General features: G+C 42.2%; 1 protein-coding gene across 8 annotated transcripts in view; it reads left to right on the forward strand.

The window, feature by feature from the left end:
• The window catches only part of PRG4 (proteoglycan 4), a 189,614-nt gene that overhangs the window by 39,485 nt on the left and 128,466 nt on the right, over positions 1–21,663 (forward strand). For 7 of the 8 annotated variants that reach the window (XM_068240146.1, XM_068240143.1, XM_068240151.1 and 4 more), the window contains exons 3-4: positions 921–1,037; positions 3,763–3,891. In XM_068240146.1, the coding sequence (XP_068096247.1) occupies positions 921–1,037; positions 3,763–3,891 (246 nt within the window). The remainder of the gene's footprint in view (positions 1–920; positions 1,038–3,762; positions 3,892–21,663) is intronic. The other variant, XM_068240148.1, reaches the window with a different exon arrangement.

Raw genomic sequence — 21,663 nt, forward strand, 5'->3', positions numbered from 1 at the left:
CACACCAGCAGTCCTAGCCTAGCATCTAACAGGAAGATTATGATTCAGATTTGCCACCTAAACACAGATTATTATAGGGTGATGGCTTTCCTAAACAATGCATCTGAATTACACCCAGTCTGGTAGACTATTACTGTGCACAGATATTTTTAAATTTTGTTTATCTGGCCAACCACATTTAAAAAAAAAAATTATCACTGCACAGAGATCTCCACAGCTGGTGGTGTCATTGGCTGTTTGGGTGTAATTAATTTTTTAATGGTGCTAATTGCAGGAACGTAATACTCAAATTGCAGGATGTTATTAAAAAGTAATATACTGAGTCACATGAGACCAAAAATAAGGTGTAAATTATGGGTGTGATGACTAGGAGTCCAAATAATAAAAGGCTTCATGGAAAACATATAAATATTATTTAATATATATAAATACTGTTAATAAAATGTGTTAACATTAATATAATTACTGTAATAAAATAATGACCCAGAATTATGCATATGGCCAATGCATTTATAAGTACCATCATGACACAGTATAATAAAAATAAAAAAAATAGTTACAGCCTGTTACCATCATCATCCATGTCATAACTGGCTATCGGAGGAATTTCATCTGACGTACAGGTAGGTGTATTATCTTAGACTATATCTAACACAGCTGGAAGCTTTAAAGCTATGCACAGCTGCTGAAAAGTAGGTTTTCTTTTCTACTTTATTTTATGGCATGTGCTTATGAACCACACTCAGATTTAACAATTTTAAGGCAACCAAACTAAGACCACAAAAGATAGCTGAAAGCCACATGTGGTTGTCTGGAGAACAGTGCTTTCAAAATTAAGTGAACAAAAGAAAGAGAAAAACTGAAACATTGGCTTCAGAAAAATATACAAGTTCTATATTGACACAGTGTGTTTCATACAGAGGCCTCATGCAAAGGACGATGCCATGAGGGCTTTATTAGAGGACAGACGTGTGATTGTGACCCAAGCTGTGTAGGTTTTGGCAAATGTTGTCCAGACTACGAAGAACATTGTGTGAGTAAGTATCCTTACTACTTAAGACTTATGATAATTGTCTATACCCAATATATTTCAGATACATGAAGAATGAATCATATCTACTACATAACCTGACTTTACATGATTATATTTTATATTTATATTATTAAAAATTAAGTAAAATAGCATCTGTATGGTGTACAATAATGATTATGTTCTTGGATTCATATATATATATATATATATATATATATATATATATATATATACAGAGTTTAGCAAAATACTTTGAATAATAATTTCATAAATGTTTTTTTTTTTTTTTTGTTAATTAACAGATGTCATAGAAAATGAACATTTTATATATATGGGCATAATATTTAACAAAGCAGCAATTTTATTTGCTTCACTTGAATGCAGTTTCTTGAACTTGTATGTTAGTTTTTTTATGCACCCTTCAGAATTTATCACGGGCAGCATTGTGGCGGAGTGTATAGCACTCTCGCCAGTGCTGACTCCCTAGTTTGAATCCCAGCCAGGGCATTATCCTCACTGAGTTTGTATGTTCTCTCCATGTCTAATTAATTTTCCTTTGGGCTCTCCCCTTTCCTCCCACTTCCCCAAAAACCATAGAGATAAGTTAATTGGATTGCCCCTAAAAATAGCCCTAGACTATGAAGGACATAAAATTATTGTAGGGATTAAGATTGTGAGCACTTCTGAGGGACAGTTGGAGACAAGACTATACTGTATACGCTCTGTGAAGCACTGCAGAAGTTGTCAGCGCTATATAAATACTAAATAATAATAATTTGCTACAGTTCTACTGCAGATTTTTGGTGTCTTTTACTTGCTTAACCTGTTGCCGACTGCTCCACGCCAATTGGCATGAGTAGTGCGGCAGACCCAGGACCGCTCCACGCCCATTGGCGTGATCGGTCTTCTATGGGGCTAGCAGAAGATTGCGTGCAGGATGCGCACGCATCTCCTGCTTGGGGAGCGGAGCTCCACCCCGCCTTCAGTCTCTGAGCGGCAATCGCCGCTCGGGAGACTGTTAGACGGCGGTTTCGCCATCTAATTACTTTGTACAGCGCTGCGATCTGCAGCAGCGCTGTACTGGGGACAGCCGTGTGACACAGCTGTCCCCCTGGGACACAGGGAAGCGATCGGCTCTCATAGCCTGAAGCCTATGAGAGCCGATCGCGTGATTGGCTAGCTGGGGGGAGCGAGGGATGAGAATGGGGGGAAATAAAAAAAAGTTACATTTATTTAAAAATATTTTATATTAATATTGAATATACCATTCAGTTGGTGGGGGAAAAGGAGGGGGGAATCAATTGTGTGTTGTGTTGTGCGGCCCTGCAGCGAGGCCTTAAAGCTGCAGTGGGCCAATTAAGTAAAAATGGCCTGGTCACAGGGGGTGTTAACACCGCAGTCCTCAAGTGGTTAAGACCCTAAAAGAATCCCGGTTTGTTTCAGTGATGTTTCATTGTAGGGCAAATCATGCCATCCTTTGGTCAAATTGATTTCTCCCTCAAAGGGAGATTACCCTTCATCTGATGCCATCAGGTCTGGTCACTTCCAACTGAACATGAACCTGAACTGAATGGAAAAAAATGAGTTTAACTTACCTGGGGCTTCTACCAGACTCCTGTGTCTTCGTGATGACAAACCGATCCTCTAGTCCCCCGTAGTGACCCTCTGTCACTTGGATGCATGGCCCCTGTTCTGGTGCCTCCTAATTGGTACACAAAAATGTCTACTGCGAATGTGCAGAATGCTCCCAGTGAAGGGAGCGTGATTGAAGAGATTCTCGGGCACGGCCGTGCATGCGCAGTGGCTGTCGACTCGCCAGTCTGCTGGCCAGAAGAGGGTTGCTGCAGGGGACTGGAGGATCACTTAAGTGACAGCGCAGGCACAGGGCTTCTGTAGGGGCTAGTAGAAGCCCCAGGTAAGTTAAACGTGTTTGGTTTTTTTCCATCAGTTTAGGTTCACTTTTTGCAGCATTACAACGGCTGCAAACACAGCCAGAATAATATAATACTGTCTATCAGCAGTGAAAATATCAAGGAATCCTGTAGGGGGAGACCAAATTTCAACATCATCCAGTTAGAGATTACTTGCAGAAACAGAAATAATACAACCAAAGCCTGCAGTAGAACTAGAACAACTTCCCTATGATGTCTGGAATCACCTACCACAAAAGTCCTTTTAGAAACTGCATGCATGTACCCGAGAGAATAGCTGCTGTGTTAAAGGCATTCACAAGGAATATTGATATGATTTATCTTTTATTCTGTTTTCTGCACTTTCTATGATGCTGTTGATCAATAAAAACTATGAATTGCATTATTCATGACAGCATTTAAACAGTAGTGTTTTATTGTATTTGGTAACCCTAACCATGGTTTCTGTATTTGATTGTTGTCTGTATAGTCTTTCAGCTTATTTATTATTTTCTCTAAGGGCCTGTTTCCACTACATTACTGACTGCAATGAATGCCTATGGGAAAATCTGCATCAGAAAAATCGCGTTTAGTGGAAACAGGCCCATAGGCATTCATTGGAGTCAGTTTTTCTGCATCCATTCTGCGTGTAGTGGAAACAGGCCCTTACTGTCCCTGTGACAGTTGGAATTGTGTCAGAAAGTGTCACCTGTCACAGAGGCAGGAAGTACATTTGTTTCTGTTTTCAATTAGTTTTAATAGTTTAACATTTTTGACATTACTGGCATTACAGTAATAATATTACTCTTTCCACACAAGTACCAACTCCAGCAAGGCGAACTACTCCACCCCCAAGACCGGCAGAACCAGAACCAGACCCAAGAGATAGGTCTCTAAAACCCACAGAAAAACCACCAGAGAACAGAACACCAGAGGATTTGCCAGAAGGTAAACTGAGATATGTCTAGGAAAGCTCATTTAGGCATAGCAACCCTTTTCTACTGGTCAAGTACTACATAAAGCCAAAGCTTGGATCAAATTGGAGACCTCTAGGAATCCTCTAGAATTCGCAAGAAAGAGAATTTGATTTATATTCATTAGATAAAGGGTAACATTTAAAATGACCATCTCTAGAAATCGTACTGTATTTAAAGGGAACCTAAACTGAGAAGGATATACATTTTCCCTTTTAAAATAATACCAGTTGCCTGACTCTCCTGCTGATCCTGTGTCTCTAATACTTTTAGCCACAACCCCAGAACAAGCATGCAGATCAGGTGCTCTGACTGAAGTCAGACTGGATTAGCTGCCTGCATGCTTGTTTCAGGTTTGTGATTCAGCCACTGCTGCAGCCAAAGAGCTCAGCAGGACTGCCCCACAACTGGTATTGTTTAAAAGGAAACATCCATATCCCTCTCAGTTTAGGTTCCCTTTAACGAGACACTAAACACAGATCAGCAGTTGTTCAGATAGCTACTGAACATGTACAGCATGTCTTCAGTTACTATTGGTTGATTGTAACTGCTTTGCTAGCTTAAAAGTTAACCTCTTTCTTTCCTAAAAAAAAAATACTTTGGGTATATTTTGTTAAAGGACCAGGATGGCGAAAATCGTAACATTTTAAATACATGTAAACACATACAAATAAGAAGTACTTTTGTTCCAGAGTAAAATGAAACATAAATGACTTTTCTCTTATGTTGCTGTCACTTGTAGTAGGTAGCAGAAATCTGACAGAACCAACAGGTTTTGGACTTGCCAATCTCCTCATGGGGGATTCTCAGGGTTTTCTTTATTTTCAAAAATCACTTAGTAAATGGCAGTTCTGTCCAACTGCCAAAGAAGTGTGCATAGAACAGGGAGGCTGGCCAGCATCTTTGTATTAATCCTTTTCAGAGAGTGTCTTTAAAAAGAATAAAGGCCATGTTGCGAATCCCCCATGAAGAGATGGACTAATCCAAAACCTGTCAATTCTGTCAGTTTTCTACTACCTACTGTAAGTGACAGCACATAGGAGAAAAGCAATGTTTGGCTCATGTTACTCTGGAAGAAACATACCTCTTATCTGTATGTATTTACATGTATTTTAAATTTTACAAATGTTCGTGGTAGTGGTCCTTTAATACAGAATTGGTTTTATAAACAACTAGACCAATAGTTACACTCACTCCTTTGTAATACAATCATCATTGGTAGCATCCATTTTATAGCGACCTTTGTAGTAGGACTTCAAGTGAAATCGTAACTTTGAAATGTATTAGATTAGTTAAAGCTATATCTTAAGGTGGCCACTAACTGTCCAATTTCTAGCGAAAAATCGTTTGAGCGATCAGAAATTCTGATCGGACGAAAAATCGTTCACTACACCATCAACTAACCAATCTTTGCTTCCTATCTATCACGACCACCAAGAAAATCCAAATGTTCGTTCGACGAAAATTCATTCGGGCAACATTTCTTTCACTCGTTCATAATCGATTGTGTCCACCAATGGAGATTATTTACAACCAATCCGATCAGAATTTCTGATCGCTCGAACGATTTTTCGCTAGAAATTGGACCGTTAGTGGCCAGCTTTAGAGCAGGCTTTCTCAACCAGGGTTCCTTGAGCACTCTGCAGAGGTTCCTTGGCATCTTCCCCCATCGTGGTGGAAGTATATAGAGCACACTATAATAGGTGGTACTGTAACAAGAAACACTAATTTGGGGGTCAGGAGACAGTATACTGAGTGGCAGTGTAATAGGGGGTAGTGAAATAAACAGCCACACATACTTTTAGGCCCGGGTCACATTAGCGTTCGCTGTCCGGATTCGCTGGGCCGGATCCGGACCGTATACTGTACAAACGGAACGTACGTTCCGCATAGCAATGCAAAGGTATGCGGACGTTCACACGTATCCTTCCGTACAGTACGGAGCCGGACCGGGTCCGGACTCCGAACACTTTTCCAACATGCGCTATTTTTTGGCTTTGGCTGATCAGGCCCACGCACCCGGAACGGATCTTGACTGCACCATGCGGATGTGGAAACCTATGGGGAACGGAAAGCACAGAACACACAGGATGCAAACACCTGACGTTCTACCCCACTTCCTATGCGGATTCTAGCGGCCATTTCGGATAGGGACACATGGGCAGCAGTGGAGCAGCAGTGACTTACGTGCTGGAGCGTGCTGGAGCTGTTTGGCAGTATGTCGGAGGTGGAGGTGAGGCCTACAGGTGCACCTTCTGCAGACCCCAACAAGTTTAGGTACTTTTGTTTGTTTTTTTTTCCCCGGATCCGCATGGCAGCCACGTTCACACCGCAAGAAATACGCATGCAAATGGACCGGATCCAATCGCATGCGGATAGGTGCCGTACGGCTCCCATGTGTATCAGGTCCGGCTCCGATGCGGATCCGGTCCGTTTGCGTGACAGAACGCAAGTGTGAATGGGGCCTTAAAGACCATGCCTCCTGCAAAATAAATGCAGGGGTTCCTTGAGATCAAAAAGTTATTTGCAGGGTTCCTCCAGGGTGGAAAGGTTAAGAAAGGCTGTCTTAGAGCATATTACAGACAGATAGACCATGATGGCTGAGGCTACATCTGTTCTCCATGCAAAGCATCTGTGGAGGGTCAGCTGAAGTATTGATATATAATGCTTTATGTGCCTGTTACATGCTTGAAAAATATATAAGGTAATAATTTGTGAGCATAGTCTAGCTTCTGCACTTCTCACAAGTGCTATATGTGTTGCTTTGGCTTTAGAAGGTAACAGAATTTTCAAACTGTCCATGAAAAATGCAGCACAATGGTATAGGAGATCGTATTCTCACCTTGCAGCAAAAGTGGTCCTGGATTGTAGCTGGGCCAGAACACTATCTGCTTGGAGTTTTTATGTTTGTATTTGACTGTGTGGGTTTCCTCCAGTAACTCTGGGTTCTTCCCAAATCAACAAAACCATACAGATAAGTGAATCAGCTTTCTTAAAAATTGGTGATTTACTTATCTGTATGTTTTTTAGTTCCAACTAAACTCAGAATTTCCTCTCTGCTCTAAAAGATTAGCCACAGCATGACAACTTTTTGGGACAAAAATATATTCATTACAATTTATGGAAATCCTAAAAAAAATCTGAAGTTTAGAATGTGGTTTTATTTTGCAGGGAGCACTGAAGGTGTTAAGCCTCATTGTTTACTGTATGGGCACTGGCGGTGCTCCTGCAGTCTGTTCACAGCTGCTGTTAAGAATTATTTAGACACTTCGGGTTTGATACACAACATTGCAGTAATACTGCCGTGCACAGGCAGTGCACGACAGCATGACCTTTATTTCCAGTAGCAAGTACCGTAAGTTATGCTAGTAGTGTGATTCACGGTACCCGAGTAGCGCGACTGTTGCTACAATAAAGCATGTTACTAACGAGCATTACTGTTAGGGCCTGTTTCCACTACATGCGGATTCTGGATGCAGAAAAACTGACTCCAATCAATGCCTATGGGCTTATTTCCACTAAACGCAATTTTTGTGATGCAGATTTACCCATAGGCATTCATTGGAGTTTACTGCATCCAGAATCGGCGTGTTGTGGAAATAGGTCCTTAGTAACATGCATTAACATAGCAATGGCCGCACTACTCGTGTACCGCGGGTCTCACTAATAGTATGACACGCGGTACTTGCTGCTGGAAATAAGAGTAACACTGCCATGTGCTGTCTGTGCACGGCAGTATTAAAGCGGTGTTGAGCATCAGCCCCTTTGATATGAATAAACAAACATGGAGCAGTGTATTTCTTCAGCAATAAAGACAATGGATTGTGTGCTTTGCAAGAGTTTGGTTTCACAACTGTGATGGGCATATGACTGCATGACTGGTACTGATTAGATTGTGAGCCCCTCTGGGAGACAGTAAGTGACACGACTATATAAATAATATTTATATTTATGTACTCTGTAAAGTGCTGTGGTAGATGTCAGTATGATATAAATATAAAATAAATTAAAAATATAAAAAGTAGGCCCTGATCTGTAGTGCACACTATACATTTTGCTCCCAGCAGGAGAAAAAAAAAGACAGCAGCCTCGACCACTTCACTTGCTAGCACCAATTCTTAACTAAGCATCTGATATGCAAACTTAAACATTTGATCACAGAAAACGAATGGTAGTACATTTACTAAAAAAAAAAAAACTATACTTTTGGTTAATAAAACAAAAGTTGTTTTAGACAATACATTAACCATAGATAATTTTCTTGTAAGCTTTTGAAATCCAAGTCTCTTCAGACATGATATACAACTGGATCAAAATCATACAGTACTGGTTCAGAACTGTAAAGATTTCTGTACCTATTGTGTGTCATGCTTGAAGAAAAAACTTTGAGTTCAAAAGCATGCAGAAAAAAACTTTTTAGAGTTATTAATTAGAGATATCTCCTAAAGCAACGTTTACTATTTCACAAATATTACCTTTCTGAATGTCTTTTTTTTATGACTAACACTGGATCACATCTTAGTATACAAAATGGCAGAAGCAGATAATAACATGCAGAAGATGTTCAAAAAAAGAGAAAAGTATACATATGAGAAAAAAAGAGATTATATAGATAAAAAAAATGTTTTATTTATTTATGCAGGTATGTGTATTTATTTAAAACATGTATTGTGTGTATTTTTACTTACTAACTCCACATGGTAAATACAGTATGTAAAGGTAATGATCCCCTACCTATTTGTCTGGGAGGGGTCAGACATCCAAGGATATCCTTATTAAAGGCAGATTCCACCATACGTTCCTCATACTTGGGCAGCATGGTGGCATATGGGTTAGCTCTCTTGCCCTTGCAGTGCTGGGTCCCTGGTTCAAATCCCAGATGAGGTACTATCGGAGTTTGTATGTTCTCCCTGTGTCCGCATGGGTTTCCTCCGGGGACTCCAGTTTCCTCCCACATCGCAAATATATACAGATAAGTTACTAAACTAGGTTATAACAGTTAATTTGGTTATATCAGTTCAAAATAACATATATGTTTGACATGAAATGCAGGGAAGTTTGGGCACCACCATGGGGGATTACGGTTAGGCACCACCTGGGGGGTTACGATTAGGCATCACAATGAGGAGGGTCTTCTGGTTATTCACCACTGGGGGGATCTTAGGGTTAGGCACCACCACGACTGGGTTTTGTGTGAGAGTAGGGAAAAGTAAGGTCATGGTAATCACTTTTTTTCGGCTATATTACTTTTCTCGGCTATACTTTTCTCTGGGTTCATATTCAGAAAAATAGGCAGAGCCATAAACAGCCAATAATATATGTTTGATTGATAAACTGCATCCTTTCTCCCATTATTGATGTCAAGGACCCCAAATACAAACTTGGTCATTAAGTGACTGTGTGTCACGGTTACAAAAAGTGGACAGAGCCAACAACAACCAAATTTATAAATGGAAAAATTTAAACTGCAGCCATTCTTATATTTTTAATGGCAGGATTCTAAAACTTTGCACAGTTGGTCACTGAGTGACTGGAATTAATATTCAGGAAAGTGGGTGGAGCCTACAACACCCAATCAAAATTCACCAATTTATTTTCAAGGTGAATATTTCAATTGGTCTCATTATTATACTGTTAATATCAGAGGCCTCATACCTGGTAAAGTCGGTCAATGGGTGCCTGGGGCTCAAATTCAGAAAAGGTACCGTGTGTGTGTATATGTACTGTGATCACTCAAAAATACCTTGATGAAACTGGGTATACAGATCCCTTACTACCTGGGAAGATATATTTTGGGGGTCTCAGGTCCCCATCCATCCCCCCCAAGCCTACAACAGCCTATCACAATTCACCTATTGATTTTCAAGGGGAGTATTAAAATTTCTGCCATTCTTACACTGTTAATGGCAGAGGCCTCAAACCTGCTAAAGTTGATCATTGTGTGACTGCAGTTCACATTCTGAAAAGGGGGCAGAGCCACAAACAGCCATTCCAATTAGTTTGATTTTAATGGGAAAATTTCAACAGCTTCCATTCTCACATGTCAACGACCCCAAAACTCACAAACTTGGTCATTGACTGACTGTGTGTCAAGGTTAGAATAATAATGGCAACATTTGTGTAGTGCTTTTACTCCCATTGAACTCAAAGCACTTAACAGCTGCAGCCGCTTACGGCATGCTGAATAAACCACTCTGCAGTGTTAGGGAGTCTTGCTCAAGGACTACTTAGTGATTAGGGACTGGCCTTAGTCAGGATCCTATGTCAAAGGCAATGTCCTTTACCAGTACACCATGTGGTCAACAAACAATGTGATAGGGTGTTGACTTCCAGATTCTGTCATTTTACCATTTTGTCTATCTCCTCCTGGTCTCCAGAAGTGAGGAAGAGATCCTTGTTCCTATCATTGGACAAGGGAGCTTTGTAAGAGAGGGGCATTTTGTTTTGTATACTGCTTAAAGTAAAGGTGCAATGGATGGGCAGCGCAACTAAGAGACAGATCTCTCGCTGATCGAATCTGATCAGAGAGAGATCTATTGACTGCCCATACATTGCAGGAGGATTCCCGATTGATTTCCACATGAAATCTCTCTGGAATCAGCCTTGTGACTTGTCTCCCTCTGTCCGTGCTGTGTACAAATGCTCACCTGCTCTGCTGGCAAAACTTCTAGCATCTTCTGCTGTCACCCTAGTTACTGAGTGCCTGCATCATGTGGCGCATGTACTACATGACACGCGTGTGAAGTCACACACGGGTGCCTGGTACCACATGATACAGGCACTTGGTAACTAGGCTCATAGTGGAAGATGCTGGAAGTTGCCCCAGCGGGACAGGTGAACATTATACACAGCTCAGGCACCTGGAGGGGGACATTTTACACATAAGGGGGACAGCAACTCACGTTGGTCAATCATTGCAGTTATGCACATCATTACTGCTGCATATCCAATCAACTACGTCAGCCCGAGATTTTTACAGCATGTTCAATCGATATCATCGACCAGGCATGCTTTTTGCAGCAACAATTTTTATTCAGTTTCGATAAAACTATTGGATCAGATAGTAAATTGGTACACAACATCGCTAGATCTATGGCCAGCTTAACACTGCATTGAGAAGAGTATGGAGGCTGCCATATTTAGTTTTTGTACATAATGCCTATTGTTTATGTGGCAGCTGTCATTTCCCTCTCCCTACTTGGTCACTTTTTTTTTTTTTTGAAAGAATAATTTTTATTGATTTTCAAATATGCATATAACATACATAACATTGCAATATAGAACATTGCTAACATCAACAACCTATTTGTGGCAAAAAGGTCCCAGATGATAATTGCCCAAGTGAAGGCGGCAATTCAGTCGAGTCCAGACTGATGGATGTGTCCGACTCTATACATATATATGTATATATATCTTCCTGGACAAGCTGTATGCTCCCCCACCTGCTAATTATTCAGATTAGGCAATACTTTATTTTACGCTAGTCATCAATGTGTAATTTGTAGAAGGAGGTCCAACACGACCAGACTTTTGAGAATTTTTTTCCACATTTGCGTTTGTGGTATATCCGTTTCAGTATCACAATCTCTTTGTGCACTAAGGATATCCAGTCCTTCTTCCGGGGAGGTGTAGGCTGTTCCAATTTAGGATAATCAGTTTCCTTGCATAGGATGTCAGCATACGAAATGCTAGCATCCTATGTGCAGAGAGCACTTCCTCTGGTAAATAGCTCAGCAGCAAAGATTCTGGTGCAAAGTCTAGGGAGATCTTGAAAATATTCTGAAGCTCCACATGCACCTGGGACCAGAATACTTGTATGTATTGGCATTGCCAGGTTACATGGAAGAAATCGGCATTACTTTGACCGCATCTGTTACAGGCCCCTAGAGATTCTGGGTTAAATTTCTGTAGACGAGCAGGGGACAAGTAACTCCTATGCAGAAATTTAAAGGCAATAAGTTTATCTCTTGCAGAAACATTGGTAGTGGTAAAGAAACCCAAAACAACACTCCAAGCCTCGGTAGTGAGTGTGGGAATGTTCTCCTGCCATTTTTGGTATAGTTTGTTGATTCCCTGTTGCCCTCTGTAGGGAAATGTTTTATAGAGTGCAGACACTACATGTTCCAGGCCCGTTTTTGCGAGTTCCCCCTCAGTGGCGTGGGACCTCAGCAGTAGAGTTCTCTCATGTGTAAGGAATTGGGCATGAAAAGCATGTTTTAATTGCATATAGCGGAAGAACATGTGGTTAGGAAGACTGAATGTTTGTTTAATACATTTAAGCATATTATTTTCGGTGATATCAATAAGTTTGTAGACCCCGTTATCGGCCCAAATCTTAGGGTCTGGAATAGTTAAGAATTCGGCTATGGAGGGGTTGTTCCAAAGAGGAGTATAGGGGGAGATCTGGCCCGGTTGTTTGGATACCTTGTTTACTTTTTCCCAGACCTGTACTGTTGCTATCATATTAGGAGTTGCTCTTGGGATATTTTTACTTCCTCTGAATGGGAGGCTGGTGAGAGCCAGGAAGGATCCCATTATTTCGGCTTCTAAGGCTGTTGCTGGATTTTGTAGGGATTGCTCGAACCGCCACCTGGCAGACACCAGGGAGGATGCCCAGTAGTATCTTTCAAAGTCAGGTAGCCTGAGGCCGCCCTGGGACTGATCTAGCTGTAAGGAAGGGAGAGCTATTCGTGGGGGTTTGGGGGACCACAAAAATGAAGCGATGGTTTTATGTATTTCTTTAAAATATTTAACTGGTATAACGATTGGCGAGTTTCGGAAAAAATAGAGAAATTTGGGTAGCATATTCATTTTTATGGCATTTAGTCTGCCTATTAACGTTAATGGGAGGGACTGCCATGCATTGCATTTAGCTTTAAGTTTGGAGAGAGCCGGGCCTAGATTTAGTTTGTAGAAGTCTTTAGGATCTCTAGTGACCTTAATACCTAGATAGGTGAACTCGGTTACCCACTGTAGTGGGGTAGGACTGGGAAAAGTTGGGATCTGGTTGTCAAGGGGCAAAATGAGCGATTTCCCCCAGTTTACTTTAACCACTTGCCGACCGCGCACTCATACCGCGCGTCGGCAAAGTGGCAGCTGCAGGACCAGCGACGCAATATTGCGTCGCCAGCTGCAGGCTGATTAATCAGGAAGCAGCCGCTCGCGCGAGCGGCTGCTTCCTGTCAATTCACGGCGGGGGGCTCCGTGAATAGCCTGCGGGCCGCCGATCGCGGCTCGCAGGCTAAATGTAAACACAAGCGGAAATAATCCGCTTTGTTTACATTGCACGGCGCTGCTGCGCAGCAGCGCCGTGAGGCAGATCGGCGATCCCCGGCCAAGCAGCGGCCGGGGATCGCCGCCATGTGACAGGGGACAGCCTGTCACTGGCTGCACAGGACGGATAGCGTCCTGTGCAGCCCTGATCACCGGGGATGAGCAGATAGGAGAGGGAGGGGGGAATTTTGCCGCGGAGGGGGGCTTGGAGTTGCCCCCCCCCGCAACATGCCAGACAGGAGGAGCGATCAGACCCCCCCTGCACATCATCCCCATAGGGGGGAAAAAAGGGGGGCGATCTGATCGCTCTGTGTGCCTGCTGATCTGTGCTGGGGGCTGCAGTGCCCACCCAGCACAGATCACAAAAAATAACGCTGGTCCTTAAGGGGGGGTAAAGGGTGGGTCCTCAAGTGGTTAAATCCTGAGAATCTGCCAAATTCTTGTATGGTATTGAGAGCTGCGGTTAATGAAGGGCCAGAATCAGCTAGGTATAGTAGGATGTCATCCGCGTAGAGTGACAGTTTTTCCACTCTTTCCCCAAAGCGCAGGCCTTTGATTTGGTCATTTGAGCGAAGCAATGCTGCCAGAAGTTCTACTGCTAATGCAAAGAGAGTGGGCGATAGAGGGCAACCTTGTCTTGTGCCTCGATGGAGAGAAAAGGGGGCCGACACATCCAGACCAGTACGTACTCTGGCCTCCGGTGCGGTGTATAGGGCCCTCAGCCAGTTGACAAATTCCGTGCCGAAGCCGAATTTCAGGAGGACTTCCCAGAGAAATGTCCACTCCACCGCAATGAAGGCCTTTTCAGCATCTAATGACACTATAATTCGTGTTTTGCTATTCTCATGTTCAAGCGATAGGTTTGTCATAAGCCTTCTGAGATTTATGTCAGTTCCCTTCCCAGGGATGAAGCCTGACTGGTCCGGATGTATCAGCCCCGCGATTAGGGTATTTATTCTGGTGGATAGGATTTTAGCTAATATTTTATAGTCCTGATTTAGCAGGGAGATCGGTCTGTATGATGAACATTGGAGGGGATCTTTTCCCTTTTTGGGTAGGACAGTGATCAGGGCTTCTCTCATAGACTGAGGGAGAGCGTTGTTGTTAAGGGCATTATTAAATGTGCCTTTGAGACGGGGAACTAATAGTTTTTTGTATTGCTTGTAGAATTCGGCGGGGAATCCGTCGGTGCCTGGTGACTTTGCGTTGGGCAGGTCTTTAATAACCCTAAAAGTTTCCCCCTCTGTGATAGTGGCCTTGAGAAATGTTTTATCATCAGCGGATATTTTAGGCAGGTTGACGGTAGTCAAGAAGTGATGGAGCTGTTCTGGTTGGTATGTTGTTTGGGAAGTATAGAGAGCCTGATAGTATTGTAGGAATTCAGAGTTTATACTAGGTGCATCTGTTAATGTATTCCCCTGACTATCTTTGATCGCTCCTATATGGAAGAATGGTTTCTCTTCCCCAATGAGGTAAGCTAGGAGCTTCCCCGTTTTGTCACCCTGTTCGTATATGCGAATTTGTCGGGCAGACTCTATTTTAGAGGAGGCCTGTTTCTGTCTGTCTGCTAGGTGTGTCAGGGCACATTGCCACTTTGTGTAAGAGGTGTTATTTTTTTGCGTGGTGTATTCAGCTTCTGCAGATGCAGCTGCTTGCTCCGCTTTTGTTAAATAGATTCTGTCTTGGTCTCTAGCTTCCTTGATTATTTTAATATAATGTCCTCTAGTGACTGCCTTATATGAGTCCCATACCACTGAAGGGTCCGCAGTACGGTCATTGTGGGTCCAGTATTCCTCAAGATGAGGTACCATTCCCATTTTAACAAAGTTGTGTGTGATCCAACTAGCTGAGAGCCTCCACGGGGGCCGAAAAAGCGGTCTTGGAGGGGTGATCATTAATTCTATTGGGGTGTGATCTGATATTCCCCTCGGGACTAATTTGACCTGACTCACCTGCATGGCCATGGTAGGAGTTGCCAATATGAGGTCAATCCTAGATAATGTACGGTAGGATGAGGAGTGACAGGTGAAACCAACTTGGTCTGGGTTGCATTGGTGCCACATGTCTAGCAGGTTGAAAGACCGGGCCCAGTCCCTCAGTTGGAGTGAGTCTCTAAGGTTGGGTATCAGGCGGTCTCTAGCTGGCGAGAGAACCATGTTAAAGTCACCGCATAATAAGATATTTGAGGTAGAGAATTTGGAGGTATATGTCATGATGTCACTCAGCATGTCAAGACCCGCCGGAGGTGGGTTATATAGGCCTATGATTATCAGTTCTTCTCCGTGTATCTTGGCATGGAGAATGACAAATCTGCCCAGCTCGTCAGAGTAGGAGTGGAGAAGCTGGAATGGCAGGTTTTTACGTACCAGTATAGACACCCCCCGAGAGTAAGAGGAGTAGACCGCGTTATAGTAGTGGCCCACCCAAGGTTTTTTAAGGGACATAATTTTGCTGCCATGCAGGTGAGTTTCAACAAGTATACAGATGTGGGGATTGTAATTTCGCAAATAATTAAATACTAGTGATCTCTTGACCGGTGAATTTAGACCCCTCACGTTCCATAAAACGACTTTAGTCATCATGTAACAGTATAAAAAAGATTACCCAGTTTCAGGTAAGCAAACATTGTGGTTAGCAATGCGGGGTGCAAAGGTTGAGCATACAGCCTGTCCAGGAAAGCCACATTAAACAGATTTAAAACATAGTAATTAAACCAAAATATACCCTGGGTTAACATTTTGCCAGGGGTAATGTTAGTCCCTTCCCTAGCCCACCCTGCTGTTCTTTTTGTAACTAAGGTAGCCTGGATCCCTAACTAAACCACCCTCTATACTAAGCTATGCCTGTACAGAGAGTAAATAACAAAAGATGGTATGAGCCCTGCCCCTTGTCAGGTCGACTAAGGGTATTAGGCTGATTCCTAACCTAGGAGCTGCGCACCTTCAGTTAAGTTGGGTACTTGTAAATGTTTCAGGTTCCCCCTCTTCCCTAAAAATTGCCCCCCCCTTCCAATAGTTACAAATCCGCCCCCACTGACCTGTTGTCTGTTTATGTTGCCCTGCCGCAGGAGGCCCAGCCCTGGCTGGCTGATGTGACCGTTATTACCCGGGCCCAATCCCAACAGTGATGCATCTACCTTCCCGCTCCCTCTTATCTGGAAACCTTGCCTCCGTTTGCCCAGGATAATAACCCCATTGTGAGATATAGATTGGTAGTTGCATCGGTAAATGGTATAAGACAATCACAATAAAAACTTTTCCCATGTAGATTATGAGAGACCAAACAGCATGTAGGATGATTACTATGCGTTATCCGCCACAGTTCACATGGAAAGTACTATGACTGGGGTCAGGATGTATTTCCAGGGGAGGAAGGTTACGGAAGATTATGGCCTGCGTCGCCCCATCGTCTTAGGGCAGCCAGAGTCTATAGGATATTAGAAATGGATGCATCATGATGCCATCAATATGATGGGATATATAACAGATCGTGGAGCAAGGCTTGGAGGGCCGCATCCATAACAGGTATCTAAGGTCAGAAAGCGGGTGATCGGTCGGGTGAAATCATTTGTGCGTGTAAAGGGGGGGGGGGGCAAAAAGGGGGGGTTACTCACAATTTCCAGGGCTGATCACTTCGGCAATTTATCAAGCCAGGTCATGGCGTCTTCTGGGAGAGAAAAAAAGCGGGTAGTATCACCATGAATCACCTTTAGCCTAGCGGGAAAAAGCATGGAGTACTGGAGTTGCTGGTCACGTAGGCGCTTCTTGACATTTTTAAAGGCTCTCCGTTGTTTCTGTGTTTCCACCGAGAAATCCGGGAAGAATTGGAGCTGTGCATTTTGGAATGTGATGGGGCCCAGTTTGCGGGATTCCTGGAGTATTATGTCCCGATCCCTGAAATGCAGCATCTTGAAGATGAAGGTGCGGGGTGCCGCTCCTGGTGGGTTCTGTGCGGCAGGCATTCGGTGTGCCCTTTCAGCAGCCATGAATCAAGTGAACTGGGCCTCAGGCATGACATCCTTAAGCAGGCCTTCAATAAAGCTGACCGGGTCGTTGCCCTCCGCGCCCTCTGGCAGCCCCAGGAGTCTTACATTACTTCTTCTGTTCCGGTTCTCGGAATTTTCAGCTCTAGATTTTAGTGTTTTAACTTCGGCCTGTAGTTCTCTGATGGAGAGATTACTCGCTGCCGTGGAGTCCTTCAGGGCGCTGATTCTTGTCTCCGTTCCGGAGACGCGTTGGCGTATTATGGCCAAGTCCTCCTGGATTAGAGCAAATTTTGCCTCCAGATGATCCATTTTGCCAGTAAGTGTGGCTTGGCATGTTCGGATGGCGTCCAACAGCTTGGGAGCCCCGATACTCCCTTCGGTATTCGTTGCGCAGTCAGCCATGACGGTTTGTATAGCTTTGCTTTTGGTCTTGGGAGGCAAGATGGCGCCGGGGCCTCGGCGGGAAGTTTGCAGCGTATCGTCTCTGAAATGAGTGTCTGCCCTTTTCCCCCTTCTAGACATATCAGGGGGTGCAGGAGAGATGGGGGACCCGTTTGAGGTACAAAAGTGTTTTGTATTCCCGGCTGGTATTGAACGGCTGGAAAAGTGGTGCAGCAGCTCTCCTTCGTGCATCCGCTCAGGCGGCCATCTTGCTCCGCCCCCCCTACTTGGTCACTTTTAGGTTAAAGGAAACCGAGCCTGGGTTCAAAAAGAGATATTTATCTAAACAGTTTGGCTGGACCCCTCCACATTGGGGCCGTGCACCTCTCCTACAAGCTCAAGCTCAGCGGTGCAGTAGCTGCGCCAGTGTGGCCACGCATGTGCAGTAGCGCAGAGCTGCTAGTACACTGAGGAAGAGGAGGTGCGCAGTCCTGATATGATTGGCGACAATGCCTTGTCGCCAATCTTCTGGGGTCGTGCTCAGCAGGGGGGACATTAGAGCACTGAGGGATCCCTAGATAGGATCCTGAGGCTTCCCTCTCTTTAGGTAAATATCTCAAAGCTCTGTAAACTTTAAGGTAAGTGGTAAATGCTAAGGTACTTCATACTTTATTGTAATGGAATCTACTTATATTTTCATATTTGATTAATGGCAAAATATTTTAAAAGAATAAACTGAATATTTTAAAACAATGAATTTGATTCAAATGGGATACAGCATTTCACGACTTCGCATTCAATAAAATAATCACATTGGGGCAAAAAAATACAATTAATCATTGTCATCATTGAAACAAAAGTGAACCATCAAATGTGGAATGTGTGGGCAGCATAAGTGAAACCTATGTGCTTTACTTGCTTTATGTGTTTTGTGTATATTACATCACAACCATCAACTATACATTTACTACCATACATTTACACCATTTCTATAAACACTAAATCTAAGTCATAAATATTGTTCCTATTAATACAGATGTTCAGAGAGATGAACCAGTGCCAAAGAAAGTAAAAAAGCCACCCATTAATAAAAAAGGTAAATTTCTGGGATTAGCTTTATTTTTTCATGAGATGTTTTTTTATAAATAACATCTACAAAATAAAGCTCAAGGTATGGTCAGTGTCACAATTCAAATTCTAAGAAAAAGATAGGCAGTTGTCTGTACATTAAATACAATTACATATGTAATATAAAAAAAATATGGATGAATTCTGCTTTAGGTAGTGAATATAAAACGACAACTGAAGTGAATCTTACATTTTTCTACACTTATTTAGCTGTCATTTTACCCTGTCGACATTTTTTCTGGATCTCTCTGTAATAAGTAATTATCCTGAGCGTTCAGAATTCTATATAATAATCAAACATCAAACATTTTAATTGACTTTTAATTTCTTGCTTGCTTTAGGTCAGTAATCTGTTTTTATTAAATACAGTATGTCTCTGTAGATGCTACCTAACCTATGATCACTTCACACTATCATAACATGCACACCATCAGTTGCCACTTATGTTTTTAGATTTCAATTGTCCAATAAACTCACTATGCTTTTATATCAATTAACACTATGCATCTCTACAGCTCTGTTGACACTATCCGCATTGCTGTACGCATTTTGAAAATGTTTATAGTGTGCAATATGCAATAACATCCAACCTCATTATTGCACTGCTCAGCAGTGCATTGTGATAGCGCACTGTTGCATGCAATTTTTGCAAAGAGCAGAGCTAACTAATTTACCGTAGCAAATGGGATCAGCAAGGCAATAGAGATGGTGTGCAATCACATGTGTTGTGTTCTGAACGCACGCCATCTGCGGTTGTTAATAGGAATGAAGCCTAAGTGCTAAATACTTGTCTTAGTGAACTGAGAAAAAAGGAGGAAGGGACTTTTATTGGTTTATTTTAAGACCCGAACCAATTACTGCAGGAAATGCCTGTTTTTATGCGCATTATCCACATACTGTAAACCCAAAATAAAGTCCAGCACTGCTTCTGGAACATGATAGGTGTACTGCTGGACTGGTCTTTAAATATTGCATGAAAAAAACTTTACTGGCTGGAAAAAACGTTGTAGCGAATCAGCGTCTAATTTCACATAAGAAAAATGTTGTGATAGCTTTCACATATGAGAAATAAAATAGATAAAAATCTTGAATTGACTTTTAGATATGTAGAGAGCAGGGGATCAGTATTTAAATCTGAAACTTTTTTTTAAACAAAGGAAAGTTTATTGAAATGTCCAAAAAAAGGCAAGACAGAAATACAGTAGACATATACATAAGTATTATACAGCATGTAGCAGTAAATAAACTGGCGTCACTTTGAAGCAAGGGAAGAACAGAAAGTTTGTATGAATGAACAGCATCTAATAGGACCAGAATCAGAATCATCTTTATTGTCGCCAAGCACACCGATTGGTGAGCCCGGAATTGCTTGTGGTTCACATGGCAAATGGCAGTTCAGGAACATATAAAATATATAACATATAACACCCGGCAAACATATACCACTCGGCAAACATAAGCAAGGCAAAGCAAAACATACACGCAGATATATGGAGCAACACAGAGTCTTGGAGGGGTCAGAATTAACAGCTGTGGGGGACGGTTGCCCTGGGACCACATGATTCAACATCCAATTGCATTGCATAACTAGGATATGAAATAAGTATAAGGAGCACAATGTAGAACAGAACAAAGGGATATATAAATCACATGTTTCCCTAGCGATTTGTAGAAGTTAGAAATCGTTTTTCCATCTGTCCTAAATCCGGTGAAATTTCTTTTGCTCTCCCTGGTGAGCATATATTAGTTTCTTGTAAAGCAATGCTGTGTTTACCCATTTATCCCAATCGTTAAAAGTGGGTGGCGTGGGTGCAAGCCATCTGCACGCCACCGCTAGTCTACCCATAAACAACACTTCAGATAGAAAGGTTTTAAGGGATTTATCTAAATTGGAACCTTAATAACCTGAAAATTGCTCCCCTCAGCTTGACCGAAGTAAGCCCGAGCCCCAAATTACACTAATGCACACGTTTTCAACTGCTCTTTCCCTAACCTTATACTACCCCTTCCCCTGCCTTACACTGACCTTAACCCCTTACCAACTGCATACTATCCCCCCTGCCCAAACTAACAATACAAATGAACGCTAAAACTCACCTATCACTGGAATCATCATAAACTATACTTAAACTAATATTTTCATCTATATTAACCAATAACTTTACAGTAATCCCCCCTGACCCTAACAGTAATCAAAAGCTAGGCAATAAGTTTACCTGACTAACCCTAACTTGCCCTGATCATCCTACTCCAGATGCTGACAATACTTACCTACCTGGATTGGGGATCGCAAAAATGATTAGCACTACACATAAATTATCTGATGCCGAGAAGAACTGCTTCAGTGTTAGTATGATGGAAAGAGTATCCCTTCTATAAATGTTGATGTCTTTTATTTTTTAAATATACAATCTGACATTTAGACGTTTTGATATTTTGTCATCCCTTTAGGTTAGCCTTAAAATACATTGATTTTAAGGCTAACCTGTATCATGAATGGTAATACTGCTATGCATATAAAAGGTATATACTTTGAACATTTTTTTTGCCACTTCAACAGTTTATTCTGTCAGACTGAAACAATTTCTAGTAAATAAACTCCTGTCAACATATATTATTCAAATTCAAATCATACATTTACATTTGCTTGTAGACCCGCAGCTGGAAAGACCAAAATCATCATTGTCCCCTCCAAAAAAAACTAGAAAAAGGAGCCTTAGGCGGCCAGCAAAGAAGAGATATAGAATAATATATCCAGAAGATGATGATTATGAAGGTACTTTTCTGTGATGATATTCAATGGTCTCCTTCAGCAAAAACCATTGTAATATCACCAGAACCCAAGATCTTGTGCTACTAAGATAAGAGGCATAATTGACCAAAAGGCAGTCATAGTTACACAGTCCTTATTGCGAAATGTCAGCAGGATGCCAAAGCCAGACTACCTGCTTTATATAAAGAAGTATGGAATAACACAAA

Source organism: Hyperolius riggenbachi, chromosome 6 (genome assembly GCF_040937935.1).
Source record: "Hyperolius riggenbachi isolate aHypRig1 chromosome 6, aHypRig1.pri, whole genome shotgun sequence".
Classification (NCBI taxonomy): domain Eukaryota; kingdom Metazoa; phylum Chordata; class Amphibia; order Anura; family Hyperoliidae; genus Hyperolius; species Hyperolius riggenbachi.